Source organism: Ochotona princeps, chromosome 22 (assembly GCF_030435755.1).
Source record: "Ochotona princeps isolate mOchPri1 chromosome 22, mOchPri1.hap1, whole genome shotgun sequence".
NCBI classification, from domain to species: domain Eukaryota; kingdom Metazoa; phylum Chordata; class Mammalia; order Lagomorpha; family Ochotonidae; genus Ochotona; species Ochotona princeps.
In genome coordinates this window covers 3,448,300-3,474,264 of record NC_080853.1, presented here as the reverse complement: position 1 = coordinate 3,474,264, position 25,965 = coordinate 3,448,300, and the positions used below count along the sequence as shown (strand labels likewise).

The window sequence follows — 25,965 nt, the reverse complement described above, 5'->3', positions numbered from 1 at the left end:
AAGCAATAACAAATACCACACAGCCATATGGCCGTCTCCCAGGCCCAGCCCACTCCACTCCTGTGGCCAGTAACGACACTGGGAAGCGGGGCGAGGGTCAGGTAACCATTGTGCAGGTTCACCAGCAGGATGTATAGATTGCTTGTATTTACAACTGTTTTTATGGAACTAGGAAATAAAACAGCTATTTTTAAAATGTAAAGCATTGTTTGCCTCTGATTTTATCTGACAGAGCAAGCAGCTTAAATTGGTGATTCAAGGATCTCTGTAAAGCTTGTGTGTCTACGTTGTCTGCCTTCTGACAACTGGCCACAAGAGCGTATTTCTGAGCTAGTACCAAGTTCAACACATCCAGCACACCACAAGTGGGCCGGGACCTGCTGCTGTGATGTTGCCAGCTGTGTTCCAGACCAGCAGTGTACGGGCGGGAGAAAGAATTACTCACGCACTCCAGGAAGACATTTAGTTGTATATTTAGAGTTTACACATATGCCATAACTCCAATGCAGAGAAGTACACCCTGAACATTTAAGATGGCTCCAAGACACTTAGTCTCTTCCATGTCCCAAGCGAGTCCTGACAGCGAGGTAGAGCAGGTGTTCCCGTTTACAAAGTGCCTTAGGACCAGGACCACAGCTCATGCACAGGAAGCACCGAGGAAAGCTGTGAGTCTCGAGTCTATTTTAACACTTAAAAGAATCACAGATTCATTCCAACAGCATTAGCGGGTTTGGCTACCCAATAAGTTACACACACACTCTCAGGTACTTGCAAGATTGCCATGTAGCCAATTAAGTCGGGGCATGTGGTCATGTGCCCCACAAGCAGACACCACATTGTTTCCCACAGGGACACCTTGTGCAGCGCAGGCTCTGGTGATTGGTCAGAACTCACCTCCTGATTAGGAGGTCAGCAGCCACCACGCCACACTCGTGGCTACTAACCCTGAAGCAGAGCTCGCTGAGCAGGAGCCTGTGGCACTGCTGGTCCAGCCGCAGCGCTTCCCGCCGTGCTCTGCAGGAGCGCCGAGCGTGTTCCTGGCACACAGGCTCCACAGAAGCCCTGGCTCAACCGTTCCTGCCCTGTGGGATTATGACTGCTTGCCAGCAGGCTCTTTGTTTGGGCAGCTGGAGGGCTTCGTTGACTTGGCTGTGACCCAGGGGTGCTCGAGAACTTCCGTCAGGGTGGGCCTATGGCTGGGGCTGTGCTTCAGCAGTCTGGAAATGAGGTCCCTCGCTCCCTCAGTCACAAAGTCAGGGAATGTGAATTCAACCTGGAACAAGCATCACAAAACATTAGACTATGCACAGTCCACATCCTCAGGCCACAGCTCGTGCCCAGGCTCCTAAGGGAAGAACCCATGGCATGTGCCAGATCATCTGCCGTTAGGGCTTACCCGTGATATGCGTCTGTAGGTCTCCTGGTATGTGCTGGCCTCGAAAGGAGGCTTCCCCACCAAGAACTCATAGCACAGGACTCCCAGGCTCCAGAGGTCCACCTTCTCGTCATGCATGCAGCCTTCAATCATCTCGGGGGGCAGGTAGTCCAGCGTGCCACACAGAGTGGTCCTCCTGAACAGACAGTGGGAGGCTCGCTGACGGCTCAGAAAGCATGAACAGTGACCTGACACGGAACGTGCAGTCTCCTAGGCCAGACCCAGTGCCAGGGTAGGCACCGTACACCCCAGCTCCATGTAGCGAGCAGACCCAGCCCTGCGGCAGCCAGGCTCCTACACTGTTCCAACTCCAGGACCTCCTGGAACAGCCTGACTCGGGAATAATCCAAAAAAAAAAAATCACCTATCAAATTCCATGGACCCCTACTGAAACAAACATGGAAAAATAGTGGATTTAACTATTTAATTTTCTTAAGGCTGACCACATATGATTACAGATGAATATCCTGATTTTCAGGAGATGTATGCTGCAGTGCTCAATGAACAAACATCCTATTTGCAACTTATATTCAAATATTCACCAAAGGGGCCAGCTAGTGGCACAGCAAGTTCAACTGCAGCCTGCAATGCCAGCATCCCTTCTGAGCACTGCTTCTCATCCTGGCTGTTCCACTTCCAATCCAGCTGAAGTGCTTTGGCCACCGCTACCCACATGGGAGACCCAGGGGAGTCCCTGGCTCCTGGCTTCAGCTGGAGCTGTTGCAGCCTCTGGGGAATGAGCCCAAAGATGGTCTACTGTCCTCTCCCTCTGTCCTCTGCCCTGAAAAAAAAAATCACCAAAAATCAGCCTCAGTCAGTATGGCAAAATATTGGCAACTCTACTAGTGGCTGCCAAGCCAGTGTTTTCATTCTGTGCTCATAGGCAGGGTGGCCACCACTCCGCCAGCAATGGCTTGGGGAGGTCTGTGACGAAGTGGGGACTTTGTCCAGCTGTGTCTGGCCCAGTAAATGCAGGCATGTCCCAGCAAGCAAGCAGGAACATGGGCTTGCACAGACACCGACACCAACAGCAACTGTCCACAGGACCAAGAAACTGGCTGCAGCACCACCTGCGCTGCGGGGAAATGGCCAGCAATGTTCGCACAGAGAACTTCACAGGACAAATGCTGCCTTTCCTACCACGGGGACACCACTAGACAGGGTAAGCTGGAGACCCAAACAATCCTGCGAACCGTGAAACCTAGAATCACTTGTTTCTCTCACTGGGAATAAGCGCCCCCATTTAAAATCACTCTAAAAAGAAAATGAGACTCCAATAGTAGATGCAGTGCCTTGATGGAAATAATCAGAAGTGGTGTGTGTAACAGACGGGCATCCCTGCAACTCTCAGGCCACATAAAAATTTTTTATAAATACTTTATTTACTTGAAAGGCAGATTTACAGAGAGAAAGAAACAGGTCTTCCATCTGCTAGTTCACTCCACCTAGCAGATAGCTGGAGCTGAGCCAATCCAAGGCCAGGGGCTTCTGTGGGGTCTCCCACACAGGTGCAGGGGTCATCTTACACCACCTTTCCAGGTTGTAACTAGGGAGCCAGATGGGAAATAGAAAGCTGGGACACAAACTAGTGCCCATATGGTATGCTGCTGCCACAGGTCCAAGATCAGCCTGTACACCACAACACGAGGCTCCGACATAATTTTTTTTAAAACTAGTTTTATGGGCCCAGTGCACTAGCCTAGCAGTTAAAGTCTTTGCCTTGCACTCTCCGGGATCCTATATGTCCGCTGGTTCTAGTCTCGGCAGCGTTGCATCCCATCCAGCTTTCTGCTTGTGGCCTGAGAAAGCAGTCAAGGACGACCCAAGGCCTTGGGACCCTGCACCTGCGTGCGAGACCTGGAAGAGGATCCTAGCTCCTGGCTTCGGATGGGCGCAGCTCTGGCCGTTGCGGCCACTTAGGGAGTGAATGAATGGACAAAAGATGTTCCTCTCTGTCTCTCCTCCTCTGTCTATATATCTGACTTTCCAATAAAAATAAATCTTAAAAAAAAAAACTAGCTTTATTTCTAAGTCCTCTGACTAATTTTTAGGTGCTTTCCCAAAGTTAGAAGTATAGTTTAAAATGCCCCACTAGGGGCCAGCACTGTAGAGCAGGTTAGGCTACTGCCTGATTTGGGCATCTGATATGGGTGCCAGTTCAAGCCTGGCTCTTCCACCTCCGACCCAGTTCCCTGCTCGTGTCCCTGGGAAGCAGATGGCCCAAGTGCTCAGGACCCTGACTCCCACATGGGAGCCCCACATGGAGCTCCTGGCTTCTAACTTGAGCCTGGCCCAGCCCTGGCCATTGCAGCCATTTGGAGAATGAACCAGCAGATACAAGATCATTAAAACAGTAGGGAATATTTTAGCTTTCATTTGAGAGGTTTATCCAAGACTTAAATTGCTGAATCAATGCCTTTAGGGCCAGCACTATGGCACAGCAGTTGAAGCCACCACCTGTAATGCCAGCTGCCCATATGGGCACAGTTCCTGTCCTAGCCACTCCACCTCCAATCCAGCTTCCATACTAAAGGGCTAGGACAAGCAGTGGAAGGCGGCACACTCCACCTCCAATCCAGCTTCCATAGTAAAGGGCTAGGACAAGCAGTGGAATGCAGCACACGTCCTTGGCCCTACCAAGCACGCGGGAGAGCAGGAGGAAGCTCCCGGCTTGGGCCTGCCTCAGCCCTGGCTGCTGCAGACTCAGAACCAACCAACGCCTTCAAATAAACAAATCTTAAAATTGAAACAAAAGAAGAAATCAATGCCTTTGCTTCAGGTTTAAGCTAGAAGAGGAGGCGCTCCCCCCACCCCAATGATGAACGCACACCACAGAGAATGGACCATCAGCCTCCTTAGCACCGTTGAACTTGGAACCATTTCCACATTCCCAGACAAAATATCTTACTGCAAGATAGATGTGCTGCCTTCTAGAACTCCAGCCAACTACCAGGGTGTCTGCCGCACTACAGCCCCGCAGGCCCGGCCCAGCCTCTCAGCCCAGGGGTTCCTCCCTTGTGCCACACACTGGTCTGCTGGCTCACCTGCCCCCTTCACCCATCTTCACCCCCAAACACAGAACACTACTGATAGCCCCAAACAGCTAGAGAATGGAATCATCCTGAAGACATGAGGATCATTATCAGGCCTAAGTTACTCTGCCCAGCTTCCTACAAAACCCACAGTGAACTTGGCTCCTGGTCAGAGCAACAAGTGTCAGCGCTGAGGTCACCCACCTGGAGGACGGTGCGTGTACCGACCACCCGAAGTCTGCAATCTTCAGCTCTCCAGCTGACCCAAGCAGTAGGTTCTCCGGCTTAATATCTCTATGGATAACTCTCTTGGAATGGCAATAGGACAGGGCATTTGCCAATTCGGTGATATACTAATTAAAAAAAATTAGAAGTCTGTTTTAGGAATGAAGTAATTCAAGTTACTATTCAACATCTCTCCTGAAAGGAAGACTCAGCAAGGAACGTGTATGGTGGAGATTTTGAAGAAATAAGGTATAAAACCAACGAAAGCCAACAGCCCCGAACTGTGTGTACTGGGTGCGTAGCCAGCTCCTTGCCGAGACAGCTGATGTAATGCCCAGAGACCGGAAAGGCACTGATGCCCAGCTGCAACCATCACTTCACGCAGCGATTCCCGGCCCGGTGACGAACACTAAGCAAGCAGTGCTGAAGAGCGGGCACAAGCCAGGAATTCTAACGCACAAGCAATGCTGCAAGAGCTTAACGCTTTCAAGTACGGTCAGTTCCCATTTTCAAAATTATCATTCTAGAACAAAAGATTTAAAGCTAAATATTTCTTATGGAAAAAAAAAAGCTAAATATGTCAAAATTTTGGGGAAAATGTTACTCCAAACAATAAGCAGATGCACTGTACAATGAATAATACCAGCTTTACATGTGTTCCCCCTCAAAACGCTGCAACTTAACAGTCAATCCAGCAGAGCCGGGGGTGGGACGGGGCCTCAAGACATCTACACTCTCATCAATGAATCGTGCCGATTGTAAAAGGGATGAAGAGGCTGGCACTGGTGGGCAAAGCCACTGCAGGGCTCAAGGGCTTGCCCCCAGCAGGTCCAGGCCCAGCTGAGTCCTGGCTCCTGGCTCCTGGGTCTCTCTGGCTCTACCCTGCTTATCGTTACAGGCACCTGTGGAGTGAGCCACAGGATGAGATTTTCAGATGAAATATTTTAAGAATAATAATAATGGCAACACACCCCGAAGATGTCTCAAAGATGTGCATGACAAGATGTCAACATCATAATGAAACTGCAAATTCAACAAAGAAACACCACCCTACCTACTACGAGCAAAATACGAAACTCGGGTGCTAGTGAGATGAGGAACCATACTCATCAATAACAGATGAGCTGGCAACCCCACGGAAGAAACAGCTGATTCCAAAATACACATCGTGAAGTGAAGAAACCACTTCAAAAAGGCTGCAGGCTGCTCTGATGCCAATTATCCAAAACTACACCCAACAGAGCAGTGGTTGCCACTGACTGTGGGCAAGTGGGCAGAGGAGGTGCCAGGGCGGAGACCCCACTGTAATGGCAGGTGCGCAGCATCATGCCCTTGTCCAGAGAACTTTCTCATACAAAAAGTGAACCTTAGTATAAGTGGGTTTAAAAGGAAAACACTTAGGTCAAGGGATCCCAGAATAGTTAACCAAGTTACAAACCTCAAAGCCACCTCACTGAATGCATAGGGGAAAGTGGAGACTAACTGTGCATATGAGTGAAGTCTGAACCAAACCAAGACAGAAAAACCTGCAGGAAAGCACCCACAACCTACTCTAGTTGGTGACGTTTGCCCCGGCAAATGTTAACAATCCTGGTACAATCACGTGCACACGTCCAAGACAGCATTTGAAACCCAGCTTTCTCACTGCCGGAGCAGCAGCGTACAGAGAAGCCAGGGCCAAGCCAAGATGACCCACGAGGTGCGGATCTGAGTCGGCAACGTCAGGATGAGCTCATGGAGCTTGAGAGAAGAAAAAACTGACACCCCCATAGCAATGAAGAGAGCCAGCTTCAACCTTAGTTCTTAATACATGACCAGGAGCTGGCACCACGGTGCAGTAGGCTACGCCTCCACCTGTACAGCCACCATCCCATTTGGGTGCCAGAGTGTCGCAGCTGTTCCTTTCCGATCCTGCTCCCTGCTTATGTCCTGGGAAGGCAGTGGTGGATGGCTTAAGTTCTTGGGACCCTGCACCCACTTGGGCGACCAAGAAGAAGCTCCCCACCCCTGGCCTCAGTCAGCTAAGCGTCAGCCAACACTAACATTTGGGGAATGAACCAGCAAATGGAATACCTTTCTATAAGTCTGTCTTTCCAACAAAAATCTAAAAATAAATCTAAAAAACAAACAAACAAAAATTGCCAATAAAAGCAATCAAGGAATGGATAACTAGTTAGTACAAGAGGTCTCCAAACCCTCCAAAAACCCACCTAGAGTGATGGCTTGCAAGGAATCCTAAGAAAAAAATCTTCCGATGGCCAAAGCAGAGACAAAATAAGCAACCAAATGAAATAGAACTGGGTAACTCCAAGTATAAAACAAATATCCTTGGGTCTACGTTTTAAAATACATGGATCAGTAAGGGATAATAGCTAAATCTATTATGCAGAACTGCAAGTAACTTTGGCAGCTCCTCTGCCCACTCTGCCCTCCACTGAAAGGCAGTGTAGGAAGATGGCCCCTGCCCAGTGGAGAAGCCCCAGTCAGGGGACCAAACCACACAGATGCTGAAGAACCTGCAGGACACACGACCTCAGTGAGCAGTCATGCTTCTGTTGGTCATGAGGTGTGACAAGCATACTGTATTAATGCAGGACAGTGGTCACATATGAGGTAGAGGCAGACCTGCACTGTCTTCCCAACTTTTGCAAAAACTGAAACAAAGCACCATTCTCTCAAGCGCATTGCCACAGAAAACCTCAAAACGAATAAGCCACACACTCTAGCAGGTAGCTGCTTTTATCTGCACATACTCCATTTGAACTGTCTGGCTCTAGTTTTAAGGTAGCCTACAGGTAAAGCCCACTCTAGTGTAACCAAAGGCCCACTGCAGAGAACAGGCAGGAAGGACAGGAAAGTTAACTCACAGTGGCAGCTCTCTGCTCATCAAACCGGGAGAGCCTCTGCAGTTCTCTGTAGACAGTGCCCAGCGGCGCGTACTCCAGGATCAGGTAAACGCGGGTAGCGTCTTGGAAATAGCCGTAGAGCCGTAGGATGTTGGGGTGCCTGCAACACGAATCAAGACACTGGGTGTGCAGCCATGGGCTGACAGACTAGCATTCAACATCAAACTAAGGCTTTGCACGAGCCCACTCCAGCCCCCCGTGAGCTGCAAACTCTGGCTTCTCTGGACGCATCCACACGGCACCTCACCATGCACAGATTTAATTAACATCATTCCTTCTTTCCCTTTACTCCTGGAGGAAACTCAGATAAATACTCCGATAAAGACACCATGTGGGACCATGTGCACCACAGCCAGGCACAGGATAGAGCAGGGGGGAAATCCCAGGCCTGAGCACCCCCAGCACAGGCAGTACAGGCCTGGCATGGCCAGATTTCAAAGATGAGCATCTGATTCATGCTTGAAACCCAACAATGCACTCACTAGCTCTCTGTGGTCCCAGGAGGCAGGCCTCCCAGGTCAAGTCTACGCATCCAGCTCTCGTAGGCCCACGCCTGCACACTCACACTCACCGTGCCTGGCTCCCACGGGCCCGCGCTCACATGCTCACACTCACCGTGCCCGGCTCCCACGGGCCCGCGCTCACATGCTCACACTCACCGTGCCCGGCTCCCACGGGCCCGCGCTCACATGCTCACACTCACCGTGCCCGGCTCCCACGGGCCCGCGCTCACATGCTCACACTCACCGTGCCCGGCTCCCACGGGCCCGCGCTCACATGCTCACACTCACCGTATCCGGCTCCCACGGGCCCGCGCTCACATGCTCACACTCACCGTGCCCGGCTCCCACGGGCCCGCGCTCACACACACGCTCACCGTGCCCGGCTCCCACGGGCCCGCGCTCACACACACGCTCACCGTGCCCGGCTCCCACGGGCCCGCGCTCACATGCTCACACTCACCGTGCCCGGCTCCCACGGGCCCGCGCTCACATGCTCACACTCACCGTATCCGGCTCCCACGGGCCCGCGCTCACATGCTCACACTCACCGTGCCCGGCTCCCACGGGCCCGCGCTCACATGCTCACACTCACCGTGCCCGGCTCCCACGGGCCCGCGCTCCCACACACGCTCACTGTGCCCGACTCTCGCAGCCCGCGCTCACACACACGCTCACTGTGCCCGGCTCTCGCAGCCCGCGCTCACACACACGCTCACTGTGCCCGACTCTCGCAGCCCGCGCTCACACACTCACCGCAGGTGTGACTGGATCTCCACTTCCCTCCGGAGCTGGTGTTCCACCCCGGCCTTCTCCAGCTGGGCTTTAAACAACACTTTCAGGGCTAAGATAAACTTGCTCTCTTTCTCTCTTGCCAAATAAACATTACCAAACTTTCCTTTACCCAGTGGGCGACCAATGTCAAAATCATCCAAGGTCCACTGCCTTCTAGAAAGGAAATTAAATATTCTAGATTGTGAAAAGCAACCTTTAGACACATTTTATAATTTAACATACAAAACAGCATTCAGTATGTACCCTTGGTAAGAACCAAGGAAATGGCCACTCTTAATGAATCAAAAAGATTAAACCCGATGCCCTTGACTGCCACTAACTGAACTAGTGATGAAGAAAACAATCAGACTTTACACTGGGAAATGTTCTGAAGTAGAGACATTAAGCATTACAACTAAGATCACCAAACAGGGTACCTAAACCCGCTGAGGAACCCCAGCCTCCACCTTGAAAGGCAGACGGTGTGTGGAGAGCCATTCAGTGGGGGAACATGGGACCCCCCAGCATTAGTGAAACCAGGCTAGCCCCCACAGGCTGGGGCTTAAAGCCATGGGGTTTGGTTTCCAAAGAAGCTTCTGAGGAATCTTCATTTAAAAAAAAAAAGTGTGGCTTCTCAGGTCCAGCACAGTAGCCTAGTGGCTCAAGTCCTTGCCTTGTACACACCAGGATCCCATGTGGGTACCAGTTTGTATCTTGGCAGCCCCTCTTCCCATCCAGCTCCCTGCCTGTGGGAAGCAGTCAAGGAAGGCCCAAAGCCTTTGGGACCCTGCACCTGCGTGGGAGACGTGGAAGGGGCTGCTGGCTTTGGATCGGCTCAGCTCCAGCCTTTGTGGCCACTTTGGGAGTGAACCAGCAAACAGAAGACTTTCCTCTCTCCTCCTCTCTGCATATCTTTCTAATAAAAATAAAATAAAATCATTTTTAAGAAGTGTGGCTTTTCTCCCCACATTCCAGAAAATTCACAGATTGAAGTTTTTAGAAAAACCCCTGGGGAAGATACAACAGTCAACCTCTCCACGACACAGAACGAATGCAATCATCACTTACGACGTCCAAGTCTGAACCCAGGACACACTTCTTCAACCCTGCATGCTATGTAACCATGAGCAGCACACATACACCAGGAGGAGTGGCCACCTCCTTCTAGAAGCACACAGCACATTCACTGTCACACAGCCATACATGTTTTCTCTAAATTTGAAATGCAATTTTAAAAATATCTATGAACAGCAATTTTAAAAACTCATTTTTTTTAAAGATTGGAAATCTAACAAACTTTCACCCAATTTATAATGAAATATATATTCTAGAAAATTGCCACAGAACCTTGTAAACAAAAAAAGCTTACTTTTTAGATTTTTCATTTTTCTGGCTTGACGTCAGTCCCTTTTCAGGATTAGCTTCTGTGTGGAGTAAGTTTGAAATCTGCTTTTAGAATAATGATATAGAACAAGGTAGAAAACCATACAACACAGGTGGATCAAGTGGCCTCGAAAGCATTACCTAAGATGGACTCGGTACGGCAGGAATGAACCAGCTGCACCAGGAGCAGCCATCACAGGACAGGTGCCCCCTCACCCACCTCCCAGGGCGCCAGGGAAGGCACCACACTGACAGGCTGCAGACCCACCTAAAGCCACCGCCAACCCCACCCAGGGTACCGCCTGTCATCTTCCCTCAGCAGGGTGGCAGCCACGGCCACAGGACTGTGCATGCCCACACAGCTAACAAAGCGGAAACACCCCAAAGTGTAGACACAGAAGCCAACGACTCAGCAACACACACAATAGCCCAGTTGCACAACAGGGGGCCAAGTGTACCTCAGCACCCACACAAGAGCTCTCTGCAATTGCATCCTAGTAACAGCCAGTATGCTCTGCTCACAATTGGACTGCAGGTCCAAACTGGGTATTATATTGCCATCCACACTTCGCTGACTCACTCACAATGACCATGGCAGTGCAGGACACAGCCGCCAAATGATGCCGGAGACCAGAACATGCCACCCAAGTTAGACTTCTCGATATGTCTGGGGCTGGATACTTTGGAGACTGAGGCAGCCCTGAAGGGCTTTCCTCTTACCAAACGTCCTCCCCAAGTGTCTGTCGGCTGCAGCTGCAGCAGCACACCCTCCCACCTGCGTGACAGGACAGCCTTGGCTGACTTGCACTGCCTCCCAGCTTTGCTGTAGCTCACAATAAAACAATTCCATCATCTGCCCCTTATCCCTCCTTCTCACATTTATTGAAATGGATCTTCGAGAGGGCAGAAGAGGACAGAGACACCTCTGACAGATCGTTCACTTCCTACATGACCACAGCAGCCAGGGCTGGCCCAAGCAGAAGCCAGGGGCCTGAACTCCACGAGGGTGTCCCATGTGAGTGGCAGGGGGCCAGGCACTTGGACTATCTCCCACTGCTTTTCCAGTCACATTAGCAGGGAGCTGGAGGAGGCGTAGCAGCCCCACTGGCATGCTGGCGCTATGGCTTAGCAGGATTCCACCTGGTATCTGTGTGACGCCTGTGTGTGCACACGCACATCCTCAGGGCAACTTGTCTGGTTAATCTATTTACTGTCAGTTCAGTTAGACACAACTTTCCAATCTTCAGCGGGTGAAGAGTTCTCTTTTTCCCTACATTACAATTCCCAAAGCCTCTTCACTTGCCATTCTGGACCAATCTAGCACCTGGTCCTTTTGCGGCTTGGTCCGCGCCTCTCCATCCTCACAGCTTCTGGACACATTAACCGCTCGGAGTCCCAGCTTACTCCTCTGCGAAGCGGAGCCAGCCACTCCAGCTGCCTTCAGGAAGCAGCCGTGGGGGCTGGCAGGGACAGGAGCAGGCAGCACCCACTCAGAGCCTGCAAGCCAGGGCAAGGAACGTCCAGCCTGCTCCAGCAGGCATGTCATCAGGCCTGACCTCGGCCAGCCTCCTCCAGGGCAGCCTGCGCTCTCCGAGTCACTCACCACTCACCCAGCAAGCTTCCTGACAGCTCACAGCAGCCCTGTGGCAGCTCCCCAGCGTGCAGAGGAAGCCCACTCTAACGAGGCAGCCGTGCCCAGGGAGGCCTCGCCTGGCACTACCTCCGTCCTTCCACTTCTTCAGACTTCCTACCCAAGCGCCAGACCTTCACTACCTCTCAGTTCCACAAATGCCCTGGTCACAAGCTCCTCACACTACAGCCCCCTCAGAAGCAACAGAAGGCACATGGGATTGACACTGTTGCCCGACTGCCAGGTTGCCCCATTCCTCAGAAAGGACGGGAACATGGGGAACTTGGTCTGTTTCTGTAGCACACCAGTTGTTCTCTCAGGGACAGTGACGTAAAAGCTATGTACGTCACGGAGCTGGCTCCTCTTACACTTACAAGTGCCAGCACCCCATGGGGTGCGGTGCACCTTCTGGCTGCTCCACTTTCCATCAGCTGCTTTCCTGCGGCTTAGGAAAGCACTGGAGAACGGCCCAAAGCCTTGGAGCCCAGCGATGTGTGGAAGACCCCAGGAGGGAGTTCCTGGCTCTGATCCGCTAAGCTCCAGAAGTTGCGGCAATTGGGGAATGAACCAGTGGATGGAAGATTTTTGTCTCTCCTCCTCTGTTTATCTGTCTTTCCAATAACAAATAAATCTTTAATAAATAAAAGCAGTGCACATCTAACAAGTATTTCCTGAGCAGCAGCTGGAAAGAAGAACTCATGAGGCTGAGAGGGTTTACCAGGCGCCGGCGGCGGGGGCGCCTCACTCTTCGGGGTGCTACTCGGCGGCTTGGAGACAGGGCGAGGCGCGAGGGCGGCCTGCGTCGGAGCTTGCTTCAGCTTCTGCACAGGCTTCTGGGTGGCCATGAGCCGCTGCGCCTGCGCAGGGACCCGCTGGGAGGAGTTTGAAGGACACAGGACACGCTCAGCCTGGCCACTGCTCACAGAGATGGGATGCTGTGTCACTGGGACACGCTTGGGGCCGTCACCAAGCAGGGGAGCCTAGGAGAGGAGAGAAACCAGAAACGGATGCTCAGAGACCTGACCATGTTTCTGTTCCATGGTAACAATGCTGTCACTGCCAACACCAGAAGAGAAAAGCTCCCTTTCCCCACACTTGCAGGACAGTTGGTGTTCAGAGCAAACCTGTGAGTGACAGCTCCTCCCCCAGCACCAGCTTCTCACCCACCACTGAGCACCATCGAAAACCTCAGTGTTGGCAACACGCACCCTGCTACTCAGCAAAGAGCCGTAATACAGAGACTTCCGGCTAAATCCCAAGTCCACCGACGCGTCTTCAATACACGTCTTTAGAAAAAAGACAGAGGCCAGTGTCGCAGCATAGCACGCCAAGGCTCCCCAAGATGCTCAATCCCGTATGGGTGCCGGCTGGAGGCCCAGCTGCTCCACTTTCGATCCAGCTGTTGCTAGCATGCCTGGACCTTGTATCCACACAGGAGACACAGACGCAGTCCTGGCTCCTGCCCAGCCCAGCCCTGGCTGTTGCAGCTATTCGAGGAGTGATAGATGACAGCTGTACACCTCCACTACCTCGCCCGCCCCTGCATCCCTCCTCCCCTCTTTAACTCTGCCTTTAAATAAGACTGAAAATGTCCAACAAAGGCTATATTTAAATTTTAGAACAGTCTAAGTTTAAGTATATGCTAAATTTCCTACAATAAGCTTATAATTTGCCCATGTCTCATTTTCCAAGCACTTAGAAAACAAATTCATGCCGAAAGGATATCAACAAAGAAGGAACAAATGCACCCTTGAGTTTTACTAAAACATACTGACATGCCTGTAAGTAGTGTACTTCAGGGGCCAGTGGTTTATACAGCTTTAAAACCTTGAGCTAATCTAACAAAAATCCTGTGGTGGGAGATTTTCTCCAGCTGGAAAAGGCCCAAAACCCATCAGCAGCTCCCAAGGATGAGCACTTACTTGCAAGTTATAAACCGGAGGAACCAACTCCAGACATGAGACCAAGTGCTGGGAACTCTGAAGCGATCAACCTCCATTAGACTGTGGCAGGGAAGCTGGCTAATGGCACCCCAGGGCAGCACTAGGCTTCAGGCGTGGCTAACCACAGCCTCTGTACCTGATTGGCTAAGATGCAAGCTGACTGGTTTGTAATGTGCACCACCTGAGCTGATGGCCTCCTTGGACGCTGCGTGCTAATGAGAGCCTCAAGGCCCCAGCTTCGGCCATGTGGGCCGAAGCGTAGCAGGAGCGGCTGAGCTCATGAGACTCCTGCCACCATCCTGCACTCGGTGGGGTGTGATCTCACTCGCCACAATAAGGCTATTCTATTTACCTTAATAGGCCCAGAAATGCAGTTTTCCTTGGATCTTTCCATGATGCCTAAAAGGAAAAAGCAAAACATTTTACGTAAATAAAGTCACCTGTTCCAAAGCATTGTTATTCTAAGCAAGGTCACAGCTCTGACAAAAAGCCTTCCACGAGCACAGCATTTACACTTCTGTGTGCCCAAACACAACAGAGCAGGGCAGAGTAGCTGCCCCCATCCTCACCTAAGCAATGCACAAGTTCATTGCTCTCCCTGAGGGCCAACCTCTCCCCTGCCCTGACACCCACCCACCCTCGAGACAGCCTCAACGTGCCAGCATCTCCAGTCACACATGGCCTGCTGGATCACCTGCCACCTAAACCCTTCATCAGGATGCCCTCGCCGTTCCCACATGGTCAGCCCCGGCCTGGCCCCTGGAGATGCCACTCCAGCCCGTGGTAGCAGCACTCCATGAGCCGACCACTGCCTAACCCTTTCCTTCAGTCAGCTGCCACGTTCACCGCAGCCTCACTATGCGTTCCGTCTTAGCCCTCCGCTCAACTGGCCTAGGCATGACAGCTCAGACCCACACGTCTCATCCACCTGCCTTCTGGGGAGCCTCATCCAGCCTCTCTATCAACTTAACTCAAACGCACCTTCTGCCTGGAGCCCTCTCCTCTGACGAGGGCACTCGGAGGTCAACCAGCAGCACAGGCCCTCACAGGAGCAGGCAACGAGCACCCCAATCCCGACTACCCCTCCAAGCAGCTCTGCCAGGTGTTGCACGCGGGCACCCTGAACTCAGACTCACCCGGTGCCTCCACACTCGGCAGGGCAGACCCTCCAGGCTCTCAGCACACACACAACACCCATCTCCAGACCGGACCTGGTGCCTCGGCCTACTTCCTACACAGCCTATTTCCTCCACCCTTTCGCGTCCGGCCTCCTCCTTCCCTCCAAGCCCTGGCAGCAGGGCCTGTGCACGCCTGCTCCCTCTCCCAGGAGGCCTTCTCTCAAGCGGGGCTCGTTGGGGCCTTTCAACCTGGTCTTGGCTAACCAGATCGCACAGGCTCCAGGCCTTGAACTCTTTTAGCAGCGCCTCCAGGTGTCTGTTCTCACTGATTCAACTTAGCCACATAATACGCAGAACGGAGTTCAGATTCGGACCCAGAATTCTCGGCAGAGGCTCCGTCCAGACGCGGGAAGCACCGGACCAGAGGTCCCGGGAGGCAGTAACAAGCTCGCAGGGCCGTGAAGGGGCGCGGGGGTAGAAGCAAGCGGGCAGGGAAGCGAGAAGCTTCGAATTCAGGAAGTCAAGGGCGGCAGCTAGGCGGGCCCAGTTGGCGTTCGTTAGCCTGGACCAGCAGAAGCTGCACGGCACACGACCCACACGCACCTGCCGGCCCGCAGCACCGGCCTCCGGGCTCCTACCCCCGAGGGGGCCTCGGCACTGCCAGACGGGGCGGCCGCCGGGGAATCACACACACAAACACACACACACGGCAGTCACTTCCTCAGCCCTGCAGGCCTTCGCCCCGCGAACCCCAAGACTCACTCTCATCCAAATACAGAATGCAAAACCCAGCCACTCGCTTCCGCCTCCGACACCAAGAGCGACCGGGGGCGCCGGGCACCTCGCACCGGAGGACCCCACTGCCCGCCCACCCAAAGGCCGGCGCCCCCGTCCTCCTGTGCCCCCAGGCCCGGCCCTCACGGCTGACCCACCGGCGGACCCCTTCCTCCGCCACCTGGGCGCCGACTGCTCCGCACCGACCAACCGTTAGGAATCAAAGGCTTTTCATTTTAAATAGGAGTTAAACCCTCCAGGCCGAAAGCTGATTGGCCCGAGCGACAGCAGGGTGCTCTGTGATTGGATCCCAGTGAACCCCGCTCTCGGAGGCACGCCCCGACGCAGACGGCGCGCAGGCGCACTCGCCCCGGAAGTGCTGGCGCCAACGGCCCTTCCTGCAGTGCGGGTGCTAGCAGCCGCTGGGTTCTCCGTCGTCAGGTGTTTGCCCGTGAGACGGCAGCCGCCGGGAGTCAGCGTCGTCTCATAGGAAATAAGTCGGAATTGGCGAACGAAGCGCTCGAGTCTGCCAGTAAGTAAGATGGTGAGGAGTACCAACGAGAAAGTGTCCCATCGATAGCGCCGCGCTCGGCGTGGCGCCCTTCGCGCGTGCGCAGCAAGCGTGCGCTCGGAGCGATCGATTGGGCAGCATTGGCACCTCCATTTTTCTCGGGGGAAGCCGGAGAGCGAGAGAGCTGTATCTGCGGGTATGGGGCTCCGGGGGCATGGCAGGCGTGGCTGGGGGATGGGCCGTGCCCTTCGGGGGACCGCGTGAAGGCCGGGGGGCGAGGCGGGCGGAGGGAAAGGGAGCGAGGTGCCCACGATGCCGGGCTGGGCCTGCACGCCCTCTCTTCCCTCTGCGCCCCCGGGCCTCGTCCGCACACCTCCGGTTGACCGTGCTGGCTCGGGGTCTGTCTGTCCTGGGGGCTCGGAGTCTTCCTGACCTGGGGACCCGAGGTCTCCTTGTTCTAGGGCTCGGGGTCTGCCTGTCCTGGGGGCTCGGGGTCTCCTTGTCCTGGGGATTCGGGGTCTTCCTGACCTGTGGACACGAGGTCTCCTTGTTCTAGCGCTGGGGGTCTGCCTGTCCTGGGGGCTCGGTGTCTCCTTGTCCGGGGGGCTCGGGGGTTCACCAGGCCTCTGGGTCGGGGAGCGGATTGCTCTCTCCCCTTCTGATTTCTTGGGCCCCACGGGGCACACCTGCAGGGTCCAAGTTCCAGGCCGGTGTTACCAGCACCAGAGTCCTGCGCAAAATCTGAATCACAATGCTTCCAATTTTTTTTAAAGAAACTTTAAAGTGTGTTTGCTGTATCTTTTTTCTATCTGTAGATATCTATTCATGAACTAAATCGCACAGTAAGAGTCCCCGGGCACAGTTGCCCTGAGACAGGCGCTAAGAGTGAACGTGGCTCTGTGATGAAGCTGATCTAGTTATCACAGGATAGCAGGGACAGTGTCCTGCCTGTTTGTCACAAGCCCTGATTCGTGCTGAGCAGAAGAAATGGGAGCTTCTGGGCTGCTGTTGAGAATACAAACTTCAGGCCCGGCGCGGTAGCCTGGTGGCTAAAGTCCTTGAACTTGCCGGGATCCCATATGGGTGCCTGGGAAAGCAGTTGAGGATGACCCAAAGCCTTGGACCCTGCCTCATGGGAGACATGGAGGAAATTTCTGGCTCCTAGCTTTAGATCGGCGCAACACCAGCCCTTGTGGTCACTTGGGGAGTGGGTCATCAGCTGGAAGATCTTCCTCTCTGTCTCTTCTCTCTGTATATCTGACTTTGAAATAAATAAAATCTTTTAAAAAAAAAAAAGAATACAAACTGCAAGGAATGAAAATTGGTGAGGGCTATGCTGTTAGATCAGTGTGGTTTTTCAGGGTGCTGCGTGCTTTGAGTTGCGGCTGAGGAGCCCCTCAGAGAGGGACCCACTGACCAGGGAGCCGCAGCCAGTTGCTGGCATGTGAGTGCAGCGGGGTGCGGACCCAGGAGCCCTGTGTGCCCTTTGTGGCTCCCCATGCCACAGTGCCTTACTGTGCCCGTGTTGTTGCAGCTGGCCAGGACGCGGTCTTGCTCCTCTCCACCATGTACAGAACCAAAGTGGGCCTGAAGGACCGGCAGCAGCTCTACAAGCTCATCATCAGCCAGCTGCTCTACGACGGCTACATCAGCATCGCCAATGGGCTCATCAACGAGATCAAGCCGCAGTCAGTGTGCGCGCCCTCGGAGCAGCTGCTGCACCTCATCAAGCTCGGTAGCTGGGCGCGGGCTTCTGGGGGCACGCAGCTGCAGCGGCACCGTTGTTTCCCTCGGTGTCGGATGTGTGCCAGGAGCGGAGTTCAGGCCTGAGGGGTGACCAGATGCACGTGGGGAGAACTTGGAGGCGCTTGAGGCCTGGGCTTGCTGGCCTGCCTCCAGGCTCAGCTCACAGGCCTTCTCAGAGTCCTCAGCCCAGGTCGGCCCACCCCAGCCTTCCTCAGTTGGCTCTGCCACACAGTCACGGCCCCTGCCGCCCCATGCCTTCTGCCCAGCCGCAAGAAGTGCTGCAGGTGTCCCCAAGAACAGCCCAGTGTTTGCCCGATGGAAAGCACTCGGTCAGAGGCTGACTCCCCGGGCATGTTTCTGCCCTTTGGCTTGCTGTGCCAAGGGCAGTGGTTTGTCTTGAGAAAATAAGTATCAACTGGGCAGCCCAACAATACAGAATTAAGTACCCGTGAAACTGAACAGTTAGTATAACATGGTAAATGCTCCAGATGGATATTAATTAGCCCAGAGGGATTTTTATTCTTATGGTTAATAAATGAGTCACAGCATGACACCTTATATGGATCCATTGTTGTTTAGAAGAAAATTAAACAAGCGTTGGATAACGTGAAGGATTAATTCTGTGATATTATTATCTCTGAACGTTTAAAATTCAGAGTCATCTTTTATCTTCTTCATCAATGGTCCTAATTCTTGCTCTACTAATAAAAGTATTGGTTATGTGAGGTGTGCTGGTTTTTAAATTTAAAACATGCTCTTGATAAAAAAAAAAGTTAGGTTTATTTAAATACTGTGTTTTTTCAGAAACATTTCACTGATGTTAATGTTGACCACGTAGCTGACTTAAAGCACTCAAGAGCAGCTACCAAACAATTTCAGTCCTGAGATGCAGGCGTTTAGGATGGAGGGCCTGTGGGTGCTTCACCCTCAAGACTGTTGCCTTGGCTGCTGCTGGAGGCTGGAGTGGGGAGTGCCAGTGGTGACGCTGCCTGCCCCACTGCGGGGTGGGAGCTCCCGGGAACCGTAGGGTCACACTGATTTATGTCTGTCACTTTAGATCCAGAACTTAGTCGTGGCTTTTCAAGGAAACGTGTTCTTGTCATGCCCTCATCTTGCTTTCTCTCAGGAATGGAAAATGATGACAGCGCAGTTCAGTATGCGATTGGCCGTTCCGATACCGTCGCTCCTGGCACGGGCATTGACCTGGAGTTCGATGCGGATGTCCAGACCATGTCCCCAGAGGCTTCCGAGTACGAAACCTGCTACGTCACGTCCCATAAAGGACCGTGCCGCGTGGCCACCTATAGTAGAGACGGGCAGCTCATAGCCACGGGCTCTGCGGATGCGTCCATAAAAATACTCGACACAGAAAGAATGTTGGCCAAGAGTGCCATGCCCATAGAGGTGAGGGTTCTGGTCCCACGCTCACGGGTGGACCTGCGCTGTTCACTCCTGGGAGAGTGACTATACAGTTTAAACCACCTTTAGATTCTGTGGTCTGACTCACAGCTCTGTCCCTTTAACATCTTTTCTTGGTCTAGGTCATGATGAATGAGACAGCACAACAGAATATGGAAAACCACCCGGTGATTCGAACTCTGTACGACCACGTGGATGAAGTCACATGTCTTGCCTTCCACCCCACAGAGCAGATATTAGCCTCTGGCTCGCGGGATTACACTCTGAAATTATTTGACTATTCTAAACCATCTGCAAAGCGGGCTTTCAAGTACATTCAGGTTGGGAATGTTTAGAAAGGAGGTTTTCTGAAGTACTGTGAGCTGTCATTTAGCTGATCTCTTTAGACATGTTTGCGTGATTGTCCCACAAGGCAGAGCTGCAGCACCCAGGACACGTGCCAGTTGGCACGTTGATCAGGTTTTCTTGGTGCATGGTTCACGTGCTGCTGTGTGCTTGCTTCCCCAACACGGCATGGGTCACAGGTCACACACAGGCTTGGAACAAGAACGGCTGCCCTCGGTGGCGCGTGGCGCGTGGGAACCAGAACAGCGTTCCACAAGCGCTATGTCAAGTGTGTGCCAGAAACGCGGCTGGTTTTGTGCACCACAGAAATGTTAACTGCTGCGTCAGACAAGGCTAACAACCTCATGTGGAAAGTCTATACAGAGAGAAGGAGAGGTAGAGAGGAAGATCTTCCAATCTTCCATCCATTGATTCCCTCCCCAAGTGACTGCAATGGCTGGAGCTGAGTCAGTCCGAAGCCAGGAGCCCAGAGCCTCTTCCGGGTCTCCCACTCGGGTGCAGGGTCCCAAGGCCTTGGGTCTTCCTCAACTGCTTTCCCAGGCCACAAGCAGGGAGCAGGGTGGGAAGCGGGGCAGCCAAGATTAGAACCGGCGCACATATGGGATCCTGACATGTGCAAGGCAAGAACCTAGCCACTAGACCACTGCACTGGACCCTCCACATTTTCTTGAAGAAGCTATTTTTATGTAAGATTGAGTTTATCCAGCAGCTGTGGATGAGCGTGTCAGGCAATGGTACTCCGAGTACACCTGATGCTCACTTTCAAAGGAGGAAGCTCATTTTGGTAGCTTTGGGCTCAGCAGTGAATAGATAATTTTGTAAAACTTTGTTCCAGTGATACTGTGACAGATTCCAGAAAGCGCTTTGGTTCCTTCTGGTACTAGTATGGTACCGACAGTTGCTTTACGGCTTCTCTTGCATCCGTTCGATGTTTCCCACATTTCCTTTGGACCTAGTTGTTGAGCAGTGAGTGACTCACGTTAATGTCCGTCCCAACAGGAAGCTGAGATGTTACGCTCCATCTCCTTCCACCCTTCCGGAGACTTCATCCTGGTGGGCACTCAGCACCCCACGCTTCGCCTCTACGACATCAACACCTTCCAGTGCTTTGTCTCCTGCAACCCCCAGGACCAGCACACCGACGCCATCTGCTCCGTCAGCTACAACCCCAGCGCCAACATGTACGTGACCGGCAGCAAGGACGGCTGCATCAAGCTGTGGGACGGCGTCTCCAATCGGTGCATCACCACCTTTGAGAAAGCGCATGATGGGGCTGAAGTTTGTTCTGCCATCTTTTCCAAAAATTCTAAATACATCCTCTCCAGTGGAAAAGATTCTGTTGCGAAACTTTGGGAAATATCAACAGGACGAACGCTGGTTAGATACACAGGTATGTCGGAAGTTGGTGTATTGGGACGTTTTCTGTGGTGCTTTCCAGTCGGCACAGGTGAGTCTGAGCCAGGAAGCAGCCTCAGGGCTGTGAGAGGGTACCGCGGCTTCCTGACTTCAGCTTGGCAGTGCGCCTCCACTTGGAGCTCGCCTGTATGCCACACTGCGGCCTGTTCAGACAGCAGCCTGTGTTCTTCCTGAGGAGCGGCCACTGGTGGAGCTCGGTGACTGCGTCCAGCAGGGCTGCGAGGAGAGGGCTGGCCACCCCCTCGGGAAGCAGAGGAGCCCCGTGGGACCTAGGTGGCAAGGAGGCGAGCAGGCAGGGCGTTCTTGCATTCCCACTGATTGCCGGCTGTCTCACTGCTTCCTGTGGGCTCTATAGCATACCTAATGTTACTATGAGCAGTGAGGGTTCAGGGATGGTTATTTGATATTATTAAACTGTGTGTCATTCTTTGCCTTGTAGCAAGTGTTGTTGCTTGGCGCAAAGCGTCCAGGCTCCAGGGAGCATCCTATGTGAGAGAGTGTGTTAGTGTCCAATGCGCAGCACTGCCCAGAGGAAAATAACTGTCATGTCGGAGGCCCCTGCCGGGCGTTACCAATTAGCATCTTCTAGAAGAACATGCTTGTAGCACAGTTGGCAGCAATGAACCATTTTGTGCAGCATAACCCTCCCAGATTGGTCTCCTGTCACCCCAGCTTACTTCTCCGCCCTCGTCCTGGTTTCTGGTGTGTAAGCAGGGAAGAACCATCGTCATTGTAATTCTTAGGGACTTGGTTGAGACATTTTGGTATGAACACTGCTCTGACAGTTCAGCCGTGTGAGAGCCACTGTGGGCCAGGCTGCCTGCCCTGAGAGGTGGTGCCTGCTGCTGGAGTGAGTGGCCTGCTGGTGTGCTTACCCGCGTACGGGTGCTTCCCCGGGTCTTTGTGGTGGTCTGTGATGCACAGATTGTTTTAGTGGAGAGTTCCAGTTTGATTTTTCAAAAAAGAGATTGTGCTGGATTTGTAGATTTTTCCATAAGATGAGTTTGTTTTTATCAGGCAGATCAGATTTACAAAAGATCTTCCATCCTCTGGCTCACTCCCTAAATGGCCGCAGAAGTCGGGCCTGAGCTGACCAAAGTCAGGGGCCAGGAGCCTGTTCTGGGTCTCCCATGTGGGTGCAGGGTCTCAAGGCTTTGGGCTGGACTTGACTGCTTTCCCAGGACACAGCAGGAAGCTAGGTGGTGAGAGAAACAGCCAGGACATTAACTGGCGCCCATGTGGGATCCCAGCGTTTGCAAGATAAGAATTTAGCCATTGCATCAGACCCAGTCGTACCGGTAAATATATGAAATGACTGACTTCACTGTCAGCCTGAGGAATTAAAATGGGACTGTCTTTTTTGGTTCATCAGATTTCAGAAATAGGAGATAGTACTTATTGATTAGAGCTAAAAACTTGAAGAAATCAACTCTTGGTAAGGAAGTCAATTAGTAAGATATTTGTGAAGGTCAGCTTAGTGTCAGAGAATCAAAACTATACGGTCCGGTACAATTTTAGTATATATGCTACCAAAGCAAGCAGTGGGTGCCGGTATTAATCCCAGCAGCCCTGCTTCCCATCCAGCTCCCTGCTTGTGGCCTGGGAAAGCAGTTGAGGACGGCCCAAAGCCTTGGGACCCTGCACCTGCATGGGAGACCCGGAAGAAGCTCCTGGCTCCTGGCTTCGGATTGGCTCAGTCTGGCTGTTGGAGCAATTTGAAGAGTGAATCAGCAGATGGAAGATCTTTCTGTCTCTCCTCTGTAAATCTGCCTTTCCAATAAAAATAAATAAATCTTTAAAAAGATTAAGTAACTGTGGAGCTTGAACCTGTACACACTGCAGCCATACTTGGAGTAGTTGAGAGTCGGGGACAGCGACAGTTTCCCGGAAGCACTGGACCTCTCCTGTGCCTTGGTCACTGCAGTCCTCACAGCAGCCTGGAGAGGGGAGGCCGGAGCCAGCCCCGCCCGGGCCCAGGCCACTACAGAATCTGCCTGGTCACAGCGCCAGTCGGGCCTGAGCTCGTGGCCTGCGTGAGTGAACACGGCCTGTGCTCCTGCTTAGGGAAATCAGTAAACAGAAATATTTGGAAAGGCTATTCACCTAAAGATGGACAGTTCTCTCTCTGGAGAGTGAAAATTTGTGCAATTTTAACATTTTTCTATCATGTGAAGAAGGTCTGGGCCTGCCAAGGCAACCAGGCAGAACTCAAAATTTACAACAGGCTAATGTTTAGGTCTGTGGCCCACAAATGATATAATTATCCGAATGGCCCTTGACAGCAAAAAAGTTTTCATATCCCTGTGTTATGTGGTACTTTAAACATAAAATACATATTTCATGCTAGAAAGCAGTAAAAATCTCTTTGTAAAAAGTGGGTGTTCTTACACTTCCGTCTTATTGTGTTCCTAGGAAATAAAGCTTTCTGTACAGGGCAGCTGTGTTCACTGAGCAGTGGTGTTCAGTAAGCACTTGGGCTGCTTTGCACCCATTGGAGATGTGAGGAAATGTACCGAGGGCCAGCGCTGCGGCTGCTGCTGTCCCGTGTCAGAGCAGCAGTGGTGTGAGTCCTGGCTGCTACTCTGCCAGCTGGCACACGTGGGAGGGCAGCCAAAGGCCTCCGGCAGGCCTGCGCTGCACAGAACTCCCACTGTGTTAGCCTGACCCTGCCTGTGGGTGTGTGAGGAGCGAATGCAGTTCCATGTGCCTGCCTGCCCACCTCTCTCCCTCTCCTGCCTCCAGGCGTTTTACTTTCCAAATAAATAATTTTTTTTATTTTAAAGATTTATGAAAAGCGGAGTTAGACACTATCTTCTGATAGACGATGCTGACCTCATATAAAATACTCTTTTTAAAATGTACCTAACATAAAGCTGTTTAAACTATGATAAATGTATATATGTATGACACCGGTCTCATATTTGTGAACAATATTTATTTGTTCCAAAGGCAGAGTGACAGAACTTGTAGTCATCTGGTTCACTCTCCCTGTCTGCGAAAGTCAGGGCCGGGCCACGTGGAAGACGGAACCTAAAGTCATGGTGGGGGCCCAAGCCCTTGGCCATCCTCCACGGCGTGCTGTGTACGTTAGCAAGGAGCCGGAGCAGAAGCTCCAGAACAGGATGCTGGTGACTTGCTGTGTCACAGCACTGGGCTCCTAGTTCTGTGTTTTAAAAATACATTTTATGCCTATAAGTACATCAGAACGTTTTCAGTGTTGCCTCAGGGGGGCGCCTTGAGGTCATTTTCTTAATACTCCAAGTTTCAGAACATAACACTACAGTAGATTTTTTTTCCAGTGAAAGGATTAAGAAGACTGAAGTACTGTGAGAGGCAAGCTTGGAAGGCTAGCCCTGTGCACAGACCCCTAACCTCTTGTTTCTGCGGCAGGCGCGGGGTTGAGTGGCCGGCAGGTGCACCGGACGCAGGCCGTGTTCAACCACACCGAGGACTATGTGCTGCTGCCAGATGAGCGGACCATCAGCCTGTGCTGCTGGGACTCGAGGACCGCCGAGCGGAGGAACCTGCTCTCCCTGGGACACAACAACATTGTGCGCTGCATCGTGCACTCGCCCACCAACCCCGGCTTCATGACTTGCAGCGACGACTTCCGAGCACGCTTCTGGTACCGCAGGTCCACCACCGACTGAGCCACTCTCGGGTGTGGGCCTTCTCTTCCTCCCCCGTGCCCTGTCGCCACCTGCAGGAGTGAGTCGGGTACCAGCTGTGGCACCTTGGGCTGCCACCTCTGTCGACAACCGTGGATTTGTACAGAAGAATCTTTTTTTTACCTTGATGTAGAATCATGGTGGAAAAGTGGGAAGCAGATCTGTGCAGTTGTGCGTTCACTGATTGTTCCAGTGTGATCTCCCTGGGCTTGTAAATACAGGACTGGCTGTCTGAAGGATAGAGAATTAAAGTGCTTTACAGATCACAAGTGCGTCCGTTGAGGAATTGTTCATGGGTCCTTTTGTCAGCTTGCCCTCCTGCTCCTACTGTATTTCCAGATGAGCAGCGGTTAGCTGCGAGGACTGCAGCACTGTGCCACACTGGAGCCAGTTTTGACAATCCCTGATTCTCTCCTGAAGGGACATCTTTCTTATAAAGCTCAGATCTGCAGTGCCACCATTTCATTTCCATTTTCACTTCAGTAGAACCAACGGCCGGTTTTCCCAGGGCTTCTGGGAGCCGTGTCTCACACCTCACATGTTACTCTTGTAGGACCTGCGTTACTTTCTTTAGTGAAAGATTGCACCAGTTTAATGGGGAACGTGATCAGAACTGTGTTCTAATCCAGTTTGGGTGATGGGCCCCAGTTTAATGGGGAGCATGATCAGAACTGTGTTCTAATCCAGTTTGGGTGATGGGCCCCAGTTTAATGGGGAACATGATCAGAACTGTGTTCTAATCCAGTTTGGGTGATGGGCCCCAGTTTTGCCAGCAGATGTCTCTTCCAGATGGTTAGTACTGACTGACTGTTTTTATCCAACTTGAAATCTTTTCAGTTCTCTGCAGCAAGAACTATAACTTCCCATTGGAGATGTGTGTTGTTAACCCTCTGGTAGAAATCTCCCTAAAACTTTTTAGGAGGTATTCATAATTCTTTGGATTCCTCTATAAGAACTCTGAATTCCTCATCTTAAAAATAAAAACCAAATACCTCATGATCTAGGTTGAAGAGGACCTAGAAATATAATCTGGGATCATTTGATAAATAGGAAGTAGGTTAAAGTGAAGCAAGTTGCTTTATGTTTCAGAAACTACTTGAAGTTACCATGGAAGAATTCTGCTTTACACTGTACCCTTGT

The 25,965-nt window shown here is 52.2% G+C and overlaps 2 protein-coding genes across 4 annotated transcripts; one reads left to right on the top strand and one right to left on the bottom strand.

Annotated features, from left to right (window-relative positions):
• Nucleotides 1–1,016: 1,016 nt before the first annotated feature.
• Nucleotides 1,017–16,224, bottom strand: AURKA (aurora kinase A). Of its 3 annotated transcripts, none has more exons than XM_058679821.1 (9): nt 16,090–16,224; nt 14,181–14,227; nt 12,604–12,865; nt 10,242–10,296; nt 8,855–9,046; nt 7,560–7,698; nt 4,672–4,820; nt 1,397–1,571; nt 1,017–1,273 (listed from the first exon to the last, which is right to left on the bottom strand). In XM_058679821.1, exons 2-9 carry the CDS (start codon nt 14,220–14,222, stop codon nt 1,091–1,093), a joined length of 1,197 nt encoding a protein of 398 aa, XP_058535804.1. In that variant the 5' UTR covers nt 14,223–14,227; nt 16,090–16,224; the 3' UTR covers nt 1,017–1,090. The 3 variants fall into 3 exon arrangements, with proteins under 3 accessions (XP_058535804.1, XP_004585971.2, XP_058535803.1); XM_004585914.4 differs by lacking the exon at nt 16,090–16,224 and adding an exon at nt 15,879–16,015; XM_058679820.1 differs by lacking the exon at nt 16,090–16,224 and adding an exon at nt 15,819–15,911.
• On the top strand, nt 16,115–25,094 carry CSTF1 (cleavage stimulation factor subunit 1). Its single transcript, XM_004585915.2, has 6 exons — nt 16,115–16,252; nt 17,766–17,966; nt 19,104–19,381; nt 19,519–19,716; nt 20,741–21,131; nt 24,548–25,094. The coding sequence occupies exons 2-6, from the start codon at nt 17,798–17,800 to the stop codon at nt 24,805–24,807; spliced, it is 1,296 nt and encodes a 431-aa protein (XP_004585972.1). The 5' UTR covers nt 16,115–16,252; nt 17,766–17,797; the 3' UTR covers nt 24,808–25,094.
• The last annotated feature ends 871 nt before the right edge of the window (nt 25,095–25,965 follow it).

What these genes read in the sequence shown, in the direction of transcription:
- CSTF1 (XM_004585915.2), top strand. Translation starts at nt 17,798, where the DNA reads ATGTACAGAACCAAAGTGGGCCTGAAGGACCGGCAGCAGCTCTACAAG. An exon ending in GCTGCACCTCATCAAGCTCG is followed by an intron (nt 17,967 to 19,103) that starts GTAGCTGGGCGC and finishes GCTTTCTCTCAG; the next exon opens with GAATGGAAAATGATGACAGC. An exon ending in GGGCTTTCAAGTACATTCAG is followed by an intron (nt 19,717 to 20,740) that starts GTTGGGAATGTT and finishes CCGTCCCAACAG; the next exon opens with GAAGCTGAGATGTTACGCTC.
- AURKA (XM_058679821.1), bottom strand. Translation starts at nt 14,222, where the DNA reads ATGGAAAGATCCAAGGAAAACTGCATTTCTGGGCCTATTAAG. An exon ending in GCATTTCTGGGCCTATTAAG is followed by an intron (nt 12,866 to 14,180) that starts GTAAATAGAATA and finishes CTCCTCTCCTAG; the next exon opens with GCTCCCCTGCTTGGTGACGG. An exon ending in ATGAGCAGAGAGCTGCCACT is followed by an intron (nt 4,821 to 7,559) that starts GTGAGTTAACTT and finishes TTTTTTAATTAG; the next exon opens with TATATCACCGAATTGGCAAA.